Source organism: Heterodontus francisci, chromosome 12 (assembly GCF_036365525.1).
Source record: "Heterodontus francisci isolate sHetFra1 chromosome 12, sHetFra1.hap1, whole genome shotgun sequence".
Lineage (NCBI taxonomy): Eukaryota > Metazoa > Chordata > Chondrichthyes > Heterodontiformes > Heterodontidae > Heterodontus > Heterodontus francisci.
In genome coordinates this window covers 109,402,006-109,414,718 of record NC_090382.1, presented here as the reverse complement: position 1 = coordinate 109,414,718, position 12,713 = coordinate 109,402,006, and the positions used below count along the sequence as shown (strand labels likewise).

Genomic DNA, 12,713 nt, shown 5'->3' with positions numbered 1-12,713 from the left:
AAGATGTCATGCTGCAATTCTATAAAGCCTTGGTGAGACTGCACCTGGAGTATTGTGTACAGTTTTGGTCTCCTTATCACACAAAGGCAATGTAAACACATGGCCAGAGAGATCAGCTGGCTGGGAAATAGCCGGAGAGCGCGGGCGGGGGGAGTGGAATGGCCGGGGAGAGCAGGTGGGGTGGAACGGCCAGAGACAGCAAGGTGGGGGGAATGGCCGGAGAGAGCGGGGGGGGGGGGGGGGGGTGTGGCAGCAGAAGAGCGCTCCCTCCCCTGCTTTACCCCCACACCACACACTCTCCCCCCGCTTGCTCTCTCTCCCACGTTATGCGATGATATCATCTGGGCATGCATGTACCAGTACTGGCAATTTACGTGATGGCGTCATCCACGCTTGTGCCAACCGGTCCTTGCAATGCGGAACGCAGCACACGCGCAGAGAGCAGGGGCCTGTTTGCACATGTGTGCAGGTTGGCGCAGTGGGATGATGTCCCAGCCGGCTGCGTTGTCAAGAATCACTGATATAAATGCAGAATCTTTATTTCTCTCTTCCTGTTTGGTAACCATTGCATCTGCATTAAAGTGCCTTGGGACATTTTGGTTTATGAAAATCACTATTATAAATATAATTTCTTGTCAGTGCAGAACAGTGGGCCTTGTTTGAATGACAGGAGGTTCAATATTCAGGAGTCCAACACTGGTCAAAAGGGAAAAGAAAGTGATGGATTCAAGAACTTTCCCACATTTGAACATCTTGATGCTTGTAATAAAAAATTACAAACATTTACCTTATTAAAAACAACCTCATTGGCAACCCCGAAACACAACTAGTTAATTTGATGATTATTACACAGAAGGGAGACTGAAATTTTATAGCACTGTGCAAAAATCTCACTGACAATCAGTGGTATTTTTATTTTATTTATTTTATTTTTATTTCGATACAGCACTGAAACAGGCCCTTTGGCCCACTGAGTCTGTGCCGACCATCAACCACCCATTTATACTAATCCTACATTCCTACCACATCCCCACCTGTCCCTATATTCCCCTACCACCTACCTATACTAGGGGCAATTTATAATGGCCAATTAACCTATCAACCTGCAAGTCTTTGGGATGTGGGAGGAAACCGGAGCACCCGGCGAAAACCCACACAGACACAGGGAGAACTTGCAAACTCCACACAGGCAGTACCCAGAATTGAACCCGGGTCACTGGAGCTGTGAGGCTGCGGTGCTAATTACTGCGCCACTGTGCCGCCCGTCTCTACCATTTTTTTTTTTAAGCACTTCAACAGTGTCAGACTTGCGGGTCAGGCAGGAAATGTTTGCACTCAGTTCCCTGTGCAGCTCTGTGAATCACCTTGGAGCACTGTTCTGCATTAAAGGAGCTATATAAATGCAGATTTTATCAACATCATCATCGTCAAGCTACAGCAGCCTGAAATAGTATTATATCCAAATTTGGCAGCCTCACTTGGAGCCCATAGAATTGTGGTGTAGGAAATGGCATAACATCTCAGTGTTGCCATTCTGAGCTTGCAGTGCATTGTTAGGGTGTAAAGAGAAGCTTTACTCTGCATCAAATAGTGCTATACACGGGAGTTTGGATTTTGACACTGGGTTCCTGAAATGGTAAGTGTTCCATTCTCCGACACTAAAATTTACAAGAATACAAAAGCTCCCCATACACCTGCAGGTTTCTCATGGCCAAGTGAAAACTGCCCAGCGTCCACCTTCAAATTTCTCACTGTAGATCACCCACTTCCTCTTGGCAGAGACACAATCTCAAAAAATTCTACAACAGTTCCGTAACCTTTCCTTCCCCAACTCACTTCTGACAAGGTATTCAGAGCAATGGTCATCAAAGGGGCATATCACATAGAATTAACAGTACAGAGTTTAGCAAGGCTTTTCATAAAGTCCCACATGGCAGACTGGTCACAAAAGTAAAAGTCCATGGGATCCAAGGCAAAGCGGCAAGTTGGAACCAAAATTGGCTCAGAGGCAGGAAGCAAAGAGTAATGGTCGGTGGGCGTTTTTGTTACTGGAAGGCTGTTTCCAGTGGGGTTCTGCAGTGCGCAGTACTAGGTCCCTTGCTTTTTTGTGGTACATATCAATGATTTGGACTTGAATGTAGGGGGTAAGATTAAAAAGTTTGCAGATGATACAAAAATTGGCTGTGTGGTTGATAAGAAGAAAGCTGTAGACCGCAGAAAGAATCAGGTGGGTGTAACAGTGACAAATGGAGTTCAATCCAGGGAACTACAGGCCAGTTAGCCTATTAGTCATCGGAAAAATGCTGGATTCTATCATTGAGGAAGTGTTAATAATGCACTTAGATTATCACAGTATGAGACAAAGTCAACATGGTTTTACATGAGGGAAATCTTGTATGACAAATTTACTACATCCTCAAAAAATGTAACTAATAGGGTAGATAAAGGAGAACTAGTAGATGTAGTATACTTGGATTTCCAAAACGCGATCGATCAGACGCCACACAAAAGGTGAATGTGCAAAATAAGGGCTCATGGAGTTGGGGGTTATATATTAGCATGGATAGAGGATTGGTTAATGGACAGGAAGCAGAGAGTTGCATAAATGGGACATTTTCAAGTTGGCAGAATGTGACTAGTGGATCCTGATCCACAAGGATCAGTGCTGGGGCCTCAGCTATTTACCATCTATATTAATGGCTTAGATGAAGAGACTGAGAATAATGTATCTACGTTCGCTGACGATACAAAGCTAGGTGGAAATGTGAGGAGGACACAAAGAGGCTGCAAAGAGATACATACAGATTAACTGAGTGAACAACAAGGTGGCAGGTGGAATATAATGTGGGGAAGCATGAGGTTATTTACTTTGGGTGTGAGAATAGAAAAGCAGAATATTTTTTAAAAGGCGTAAAACTTGTTAATGTTGATGTTCAGAGGGACTTGGGTGTACTTGTACAAGGAACACAAAGTTAGAATGCAGGTACAGCGAGCAATCAGGAAGTCAAATGTCACGTTGGCCTTTATTGCAAGGGGCCTGGAGTAAAGTATAAGGAAGTCTTGATACAATTATATAGGACTTTGGTGAGATCACACCTGGAAAACTGCGCAGTTTAGGTTTCCGTATCTAAGGAAGGATATACTTGCCTTGGAGGCGGTAGAGCAAAGGTTCCTGGGATGACGGTTCTACTATGATGACAGGCTGAGTAAATTGGGCTGCTACTCTCTGAAGTTTAGATGAATGGGAGGTGTTCTCATTGAAACATACAAGATTCTGAAGGGGCTCGACAGGGTAGACACTGAGACGTTGTTTCCCTTGGCTGTGGAATCTAGAACATGGGGAGTCTCAGGATAAGGACTGATCATTTAGGACTGAGCTGAGCGAGAAATTTCTTCACTGAAAGGATTACGAATCTTTGGAATTCTCTACCCCAGAGGGTTGTGTATGCTCCATCATTGAATATATTTAAGGTTGAGATAGACAGATTTTTGGTCACTCAGGGAATCGAGATATGGGGAGCGTGCGGGAAAATGTAGTTGAGGCGGATGATCAGCCATGATCATACTGAATGGAGGAGCACGCTCGAGGGGCCCTATAGTCTACTTCTGCTCCTATTTATTATGTTCTTAGGTGATGCATTTGGGGACAGCTAACAAGGCAAGGGAATACACATTAAATGGTAGGATACTGAGACGTGTCAAGAAACAGAGGGACCTTGGATTTCATGTCCACAGATCCCTGAAGGTGGCTGGACAGGTAGATAAGGTGGTCAAGAAGGCATAGGGGATATCTGCCTTTATTAGCTGAGGCACAGAATGTAGAAAACTCTAGTTAGGCCACAGCTGGAGTACTGCTTGCAGTTCTGGTCATCATACTATAGGAAAGACGTGATTGCACGAGAGATGGTACAGAGGAGATTTATGAGGATGTTGCCTGGATTGGAGAATTTTAGTTATGAGGAAAGATTGGATAGGCTGGGGTTGTTTTCTTTGGAACAGAGGAGGCCGAGGGGAGATTTAATTGAAGTGTATAAAATTATGAAGGGTCTAGTAGGGGGGAATAGATTTAAGGTAAGAGATGGCAGGTTTAGATGGAATTTGAGGAAATTTTTTTCACCCACAGGGTGGAGGAAATCTGGAACTCTGCCTGAAAGGGTGGTAGAGGAAGCAACACTCCTAACATTTAGAAAGCACCTGGATATGCACTTGGAGTACTGTAACCTACAAGGATTAGGCTGGACGGCCTCATGTTGGCTGGCATGGACATGCTGTAAGTTTCTATGAATCTAAGAAACAGGCCATTTGGCCTGTACCAGTGTTTATCCTCCCAACTCTACTTCATCTCTAGGTTGTCTAATGAGGAAAGGTTGGACAGACTGGTCTTGTTTTCCATAGAAACCATAGAAAAACTACGGCACAGAAGGCGGCCATTCAGCCCATCGTGTCCGTGCCCGCTGAAAAAACTAGCCGCCCAATCTAATCCTACCTTGCAGCACCTGGTTCATAGCTTTGCAGGTTACAGCACATCAGGTGCACGTCCAGGTACCTTCTAAAAGCATTGAGGGTTTCTGCCTCCACCACCATTCCTGGCAGTGAATTCTAGACACCCACCACCCTCGGGGTGAAAAAGATTTTCCTCATGTCCCCTCTAGTCCTTCTACCAATCACCTTAAATCTGTGCCCCCTGGTAATTGACCTCTCCGCTAGGGGAAACAGGTCCTTCCTGTCTGAAGTCATTGGAGTTTAGAAGAGCGCGGGGAGACTTGATTGTAGTATATAAGATCCAGAACGGTCTTGACATGCTTCCTCTTGTGGCTGAGTCCAGAACTAGGAGGCACTGTTTTAAAATTAGGGGTCACCCTTTTAGGACAGAGATGAGAAATTTTTTTGCAAGGGTTGAGAGACTTTGGACCTCTGTCTCAGAAGGTGGTGGAGGCGGGGTCATTGAATATTTTTACGGTGGAGGTAGATAAGATTCTTGTTAAGCAAGGGAATCAAAGGTTATCTGGGGTAGATGGGAGCGTGGAATTCGAAACACAAACAGATCAGCCATGAAGTTATTGAACGGTGGAGCAGGCTCAAGGGGCAGAATGGCCTACTTCTGCTCCTAATTTGTATGTTCGTATCTCACATTATCAACATATCGTTCCATTCTTTTGTCCCTCATGCTCCCCTTTACATTCATCTATGCTATTTGCCTCAACTGTGGTCGAGTTCCACATTCTCACCACTGTCTGGATGCTTCAAGAGCTTTATCAACTTGTCCTGCCACCTTCAAAGATTTGTGTATGTTTCGGTATAATTAATATACAAGCGTTTTGCTGAATAAAGACTTCAGATCCACAACTTGCATACATATAATGGAGGAAAATATCTGTATGTCAAGCACATTGTGTTTTTATCAAACAAAATTTGAAACCAAGCTACACAAGGAGATATTAGGAGAGAGGGGTAGAGAGGTTTAGGGAAGGAATTCAGAGCTTAGGGCCCAGGCAACTGAAGGCATGGCCGCCAATGGCAGAACGATTAAGATCAGGGACGCTCGAGAAGCCAGAACTAGGATCAATCTGTATTACTGCATATGAAAGCTACAGGACTCGCATTAAGGGTAATAAATGAGGAAAGTCACAAATGACACATTTTTGAATCCAACGAGCATTACTTCATCCCTCTCACCTGGCCACTTGAATAGTGGCAGGCAGAGATCGAGCTTTATCAGCTGATTCGGGGCTTGCACAGGCAGTGACAATCTTCCAGGTCTCCATTGTGAACAGAGCTGCCAAGGAAGCCACATTGCAACAAGGGATCCCCAAGTTCTCCTCGTTCAGATTCCTGCCTGTAAGCTGACTCAAAACATTACGGATATTTCTGCTTTCAAATCAAGCTCCCCTCTGCAGTGACGTTATTGGGTGTAACTAAGTTTGATACTCATTCTTTTAATATAGTACTTATGTCAATGGAAAGAACATTGAAAAAGTATTTAATTTGTAAACAATTATTAAAACAACATATTTATATAGCGCCTTTAACATAATAAAACATCCCACGGCATTTCACAGGTCAAGAAACAAAAGCTTGGTCAAAGAGGTAGGCTTTAAGGAGCATATTAAAGGAGGAAAGTGAGATGCAGAGGTGTCAGGAAGGAATTCCAGAGCTTGGGGCATATGCAACTGAAGACATGGCCACCAATGGTGGAGCGATTAAAATTAGGGATGCTCAAGAGGCCAGAATTAAATGAGGGCAGATATCACGGAGGGTTGTGGGGCTGGAGGAGATTACAGAGATAGGGAAGGGCAAGGCCATGGAGGGATTTGAAAACAAGGATCAGAATTTTAAAATCAAGACATTGCTTGACTGGGAGCCAATGTAGGTCAGCGGGAATGAAACTTGCTGTGTGTTAGGACACTGGCAACAGAGATTTGGATGACCTTAAATTTATGAAGAGTAGAATGCGGGAGGCCAGCCAAGAATGCACTGAAAGTCTAGAGGTAACAAAGGCATAAATGAGGGTTTCAGCAGCAGATGAGGGGTGAAGTTGGGTGATGTTATGGAGGTGGAAATAGTTCAAAGAGGGACGGAGTCGGTAGATAGGGAACAAAGTTTGGAGCTAATTCATTCAGAGGATTGACAAATCATGTATAATGGGATATCAGAAACCCCTGAGTTTTACCAGCACTGGGTCTAGGCTGAGTGTAAACTGTTCTGACGTAATATTCCACATATTACTGTCTAAAGCACAGTCAAGTACAAGTGCTTAAAAGGTCAGGTGGAAGACTCAGTTTAGTAGGTAAAGCTTTCCTTGACAGCGTGATGAGTTTAGCTGAGCCATACAAATCAGGAAGGTCCTGGATTTGACATCTGGTCTAAGATCAGTCTGTCCATCTCAAGTTGAGGTGATTGTTGGCGAGACTAGAATTAGTGCTGGAGATGGGGGCCGCAGAAAATCAGCTGGTGAGACATGTGTAGACATCGGGTAAAGGCTGACTCGGAGATAGTTTTGGATGCTCTCCTGCAACCAAATATCCACTGTCAAAGTCTGCATGAGTAATGGGCACTTGGGAGAGGTGATGAAGGCTACCCATCAAATCAGATCCAGGCATGCATTCAACGTCTTTGAGGAATGGGGAGGAGAAGATTGACCCCAGAGAATGAGAAAGGTAAAGAGCTCTCACTTTCCATATTCTGCGAGCAAATGAGCTTCATTACTATTCGGGTCAATTACAGCAGCTTGGGACGATGTCAAATAGCCTGGAGAGAGAAAGGAAATAATTAGTCGAAAACCATTTGAATGCGATGTTAGACGACTGAAGTTTATGCTTTATCAATGAGTTTCTGATCGGATAATCGGTTTCCATGGCTACGCCAGCAAAGTCTTTAATCTATGGCATTCGATAAAACCTTTAGTCTCCAATATGAGAGAGTGCTTTAGTGCTGCCGTCTCCCAGGAACTAAGTGGAGCCTGCCCAGAACCATTTCAGTAGAATGGCACCAGGGGTCAGTACAGCAGCAAAATGTAGCCCCAGACAGATGGGATGAAAGGCTTCTTCAGCAGCTGCCAGAGTGACAAGTCTTTCATCCCCATCTGTCAGCCTGGAACTGATCAGACATCCAAACTACGGCCAGCAAATCACCCCTCCCAGCACTTCCCTCAAAATTGCAGTATATTTGCGGACATCCCTGCTTCTGTACTCGAATCTTCTCATTATGAAGGCCAATGTACCATTTGCCTTTTTTACCGCCTGCTGCACCTGCATGCTTACCTTCAGCCACAGGTGTACGAGAACACCCAGGTCTCGTTGCATATTAACCTCTTTCAGTTTATAGTCATTCAGATAATAATCTGCCTTCCTGTTTTGCCAGCAAAGTGGATAACTTCACATTTATCCACATTATACTGCATCTGTCATGCATTTGCCCACTCACTCAACTTGTCCAAATCACCCTGAAGCCTCTCTGCATCCTCCTCACAACTCACCCTCCCACCCAGTTTTGTGTCATCTGCAAATTAGTTCCCTCATCTAAATCATTAATGTATATTGTGAATAGCTGGGGTCCTAAAACTGATCCCTGCGGTACCCCACTAGTCACTGCCTGCCATTCGGAAAAAGACCCATTTATTCCTACTTTTTGTTTCCTGTCCGCCAACCAATCTTCTATCCATCGCAATACACTACCCCCAATCCCATGCGCTTTAATTTTACACGCTAATCTCTTATGTGGGACTTTATTGAAAGCCTTCTGAAAGTCCAAATAAACCACATCCACTGGCACCCCCTCATCAACTCTACTAGTTACATCCTCAAAGAATTCGAGTAGATTGTCAAGCATGATTTCACTTTCGTAAGTCCATGCTGACTCTGCCCGATTCTACCACGGTTCTCTTAGTGCTCTGCTATAAAATCTTTGATAATGGACTCTAGAATTTTCCCCACTACCGACGTCAGGCTGACTGGTCTATAATTCCCCGTAGGAAATGCGGCAGTCAAATTTGCACACAGCCAAGCACATCTTGAGCTGGTGAAAGCACTATATTTTCTTTTACACAACTGCGGTGTTTCCCATTGTCAAGCTGACAAACAAGTCGCTGTGGGTCAGAATGTTTTTGGAGACGAACTCAAGCTCCTACAAACAGCAATGTGATAATGACCAAATCATTTGTTTTTCAGTGACACTGGTTGAAGGATAAATATTGGCCAGAACACTGGGGAGACTGCCCCTGCTCTTTTCCAAAATACAGCTATGGGATCTTTTACATCAACTTGAGAGGGGCAGGGGCAGGCCCTCAATTGAATGTCTCATCTGAAGAACATCTGAAAGATGGTGCAGCATTCCCTCAGTACAGTACTGCACAGGGTTATGTGCTCAAGTCTAGAGAACCTCCTGACTCCTAGGCAAGAGTGCAACCAACTGTGTCATAGCCAACGGACCTGCTAGTTTTAGCCAGTTGAATTCCAACAATATCCCCACGTGAACCTTAACCTCGCAACGTGCTGGAATAAAAAAAGACAAAATGCTGCAGACACTCAGCAGGTCAGGCTGCCTCTGTGGAGAGAGAGAAAGAGAGAGAGAAACAGAGCTAGAATTTCAAGTCAATGACCTCCCACTCCCGAGGAAGAATAGATGAAATAAAAACAAGAAATGCTGGAAATACTCAGCAGGTCTGACAGCATCTGTGGAGAGAAAAGCAGAGTTAACGTTTCAGGTCAGTGACCCTTCTTCAGAACTTTTATTTCAGATTTCCCGCATCCACAGTATTTTGCTTTTTATTAAGAATAGATGAAACCTGCTCAGCATTTCCAGTTTATATTTCAGATTTCCAGCATCGGCAGTATTTTACTTTTGACTAAGATTACTGGGCTTAGAGTTGCGTCCCTAGTTCAAACACTTACATTGAGTCAAAGAGTTGACCATTCCTGGGCTAATCTTACAAACATTGGACGTAGACACTCACTGTGCTTCGCCTCCTCCAATGGTTAAGGAGTGATCTGATTAAACTTTTCAAAATATTAAGGAGAAAAACTATTTGCATTGATTTGGGAGACTAGGACTAGCGGACATTGCCTAAAAATTAGAGTCAGATCTTTCAGGAGTGAAGTTAGGAAACATTTTTACACACAAAGCACGATAAAGCTTGGAATTCTCTTCCACAAATGGCTATTGATGCTAGATCAATTGTTAATTCTAAATCTAAGGTTGATAGTTTTTTGTTAACCAATGACATTAAGGGATATGGGGCAAAGGCAAGTATATGGAGTTAAGTCACAGATCAGCCATAATCTCACTGAATGGTGGAACTGTCTGGGGCTAAATAACCTCTTCCTGTTCCCATGCCAGTACTGGATCCTTACCTTGTCTGTAAAGTATCTGTCCATTAAAAAGTTGGCGCGGACTCTGATCTCCTCGTTGCTGTTGTACTGAATCGCCTCAAGAGCCTGGATTCCACTTTGATTTGCAAAAGTTACACAGGCCTGTCAGAATCGGAGATTTGCAAATCAAGCATTAAACAAGCTTTAAAAAGTGGGTAGATTACATTTGTTAATTAAAAGCTATAGTTCTGTGTCATACAGCACATGGTCAAAGGACTGCGGATCTGACCTGGAATCAGGTTCCAATTCTATATGAACATTTCAGGATCGTTTTCCTCATATCCTCTTGCAAACTGCCCAATAAAGCACTTATTTTAAAGTTGTTCTCGGGATGTTTGCCTCGCTAGCAAGGCAAACATTTACTGTCCATCCCCAATTACCCTCAAGTCTTCTTGAACTGCTGCAGTCTGCGTGGTGTAGGTATCACCACAGAGCTGTTAGGGAGGGAGTTTCAGGATTTTGACCGAGCGACATTGAATGAACAGCGATATATTTCCAAGTCAGGATGGTGTGCAACTTGGAGGGAACTTGCAGATGGCGGTGTTCACATGCGCTTGCTGTCCTTGTTCTTCTAGGTGGTAGAGGTCATGGGCTTGGGAGGTGCTGTCGAAGGAGCCTTGGTGAGTTGCTGCAGTGCATCCTGTAGACGGTGCACACTGCAGCTATGGTGCACTGGCAGTGGAGGGAGTGAATGTTGATCTGCTCTTGTAGCCACACTATTTATGTGGCTGGTCCAGTTAAATTTCTGGTCAATGCTAACCCCCAGATGTTGATGGTGGGGGATTTACCAATGATAATGCCATTGAAGGGCGGCACAGTGGTACAGTGGTTAGCACTGCAATCTCACAGCTCCAGGGTTCGATTCTGGGTACTGCCTGTGCGGAGTTTGCAAGTTTTCCCTGTGACCGCGTGGGTTTCCGCCGCGTGCTCCGGTTTCCTCCCACAGCCAAAGACTTGCAGGTTGATAGGTAAATTGGCCATTGTAAAAATTGCCCCTAGTATAGGTAGGTGGTAGGGGAATTGAGGGAAGGTGGGGATGTGGTAGGAATTTGGGATTAATATAGGATTAGTATAAATGGGTGGTTTGATGGTCAGCACAGACTCAGTGGGCTGAAGGGCCTGTTTCAGTGCTGTATCTCTAAATGAATGTCAAAGTTAGATGGTTAGATTTTCTCTCTTGTTGGAGATGATCATTGCCTGGCACTTATCTGGTGCAAATGTTACTTGCCACTTATCAGCCCAAGCCTGAATATTGTCTAGGTCGTGCTGCATTTTGGCACAGACTGCTTCAGTATCTGAAGAGTTGCAAATGGGACTGAATACTGTGCAACCATGAGCCAATATCCCCACTTCTGACCTTATAATGATGGGAAGGTCTTTGATGAAGCAGCTGAAGATGCTTGGTTCTAGGGCACTGCCCTCAGGAACTCCTGCAGCGATGTCCTGGGGCTGAGATGATTGGCCTCCAACAACCACAACCTTCTTCCTATGTGCTAGTGGAGATTTTCCCCTCAATTCCCATTAACTTCAATTTCACTAGGAATCCGTGGTGCCACATTCAGTCAATTGCTGCCTTGATGTCAAGGATTTAGTTTAGTTTAGAGATACAGCACTGAAACAGGCCCTTCGGCCCACCGAGTCTGTGCCGACCATCAACCACCCATCTCTACTAATCCTACACCAATTCCATATTCCTACCACATCCCCACCTGTCCTTATATTTCCCTACCACCTACCTATACTAGTGGCGATTTATAATGGCCAATTTACCCATCAACCTGCAAGTCTTTGGCATATGGGAGGAAACCGGAGCACCCGGAGGAAACCCACGCAGACACAGGGAGAACTTGCAAACTCCACACAGGCAGTACCCAGAATTGAACCCGGGTCGCTGGAGCTGTGAGGCTGCGGTGCTAACCACTGCGCCGCTCTTAGTCACTCTCACCTCATTTCTGGAATTCAGCTCTTTTGTCCATGTTTGGACCAAGACTATATTGAGGTCTGGAGCCGAGTAGCCCTGGCAAAACTCAAACTGAACACTGGTGAGCAGGTTGTTGCTGAGCAATTGTCACTTGATAGCACTGTCGACGACACCTTCCATCACTTGTGTTGATGATCGAGAGTAGGCTGATGGGTGGTTATTGACCGGATTGGGTTTGTCCTGCTTTTAGTGGACAGGACATACCTGGGCAACTTTCCACATTTTTGAGTAGATGCCAGTCCTGTGCTAAGGGTACAGCTATTTTTGGAGGACAGGTCTTCAGTGATACTGCTGGGATGTTGTCAGGGCCCATAGCCTTTGCAGTTTCCTGATATTATCGAATTGGCTGAAGACTGGCATCTGTGATGGTGGTGATCTCAGGAGAAGGCCGAAATAGATCATCCACTCAGCACTTCCGGATGACGATGGTTGCAAACACTTCAGCCTTGTCTTTCGCACTGATGTACTGGGCTCCGCCAACATTGAGGACGGGGATATTTTTGGAGCCTCCTCCTCCAGTTAGCTGTTTAATTGTCCACCACCATTCATGGCTGGATGTGGCAGGATTGCAAAGCTTTGATCTGATCCATTGGTTGTGGGATCACTTAGCCGTGTGTATAACACGCTGTAAAGTATGCATGTAGTCCTGTGTTGCAGCTTCGTCTGGGTGAGATGAAGTAAAGTGAAAGGAGGCTCATGTGGAGCATAAACACTAGGATGGAGACGTTCAGCTAAATGGCCTGTTCTGTGCTATACATTCGATGTAAAAATGGACAAGCAGTGCCAAGCTTACCAGTGCTGAAAAGCTGCATAGCTTTAGCCAGTTAAATATCAGCAGTAGCAATACACACATGGGAGTCTCTGAG

The 12,713-nt window shown here is 44.8% G+C and overlaps 1 protein-coding gene across 2 annotated transcripts in view; it reads right to left on the bottom strand.

Moving 5' to 3' along the window:
* Positions 1-312: 312 nt before the first annotated feature.
* Positions 313-12,713, bottom strand: part of tmco6 (transmembrane and coiled-coil domains 6) — a 37,942-nt gene continuing 25,541 nt past the window's right edge. The window contains exons 12-13 of one of the 2 annotated variants that reach the window (XM_068044075.1): positions 9,849-9,968; positions 316-7,248 (exon numbers count right to left, since the gene is read on the bottom strand). In XM_068044075.1, the coding sequence (XP_067900176.1) occupies positions 7,240-7,248; positions 9,849-9,968 (129 nt within the window). In that variant the 3' untranslated portion in view covers positions 316-7,239. Of the gene's footprint in view, positions 7,249-9,848; positions 9,969-12,713 lie in introns of both variants that reach the window. The other variant, XM_068044076.1, reaches the window with a different exon arrangement.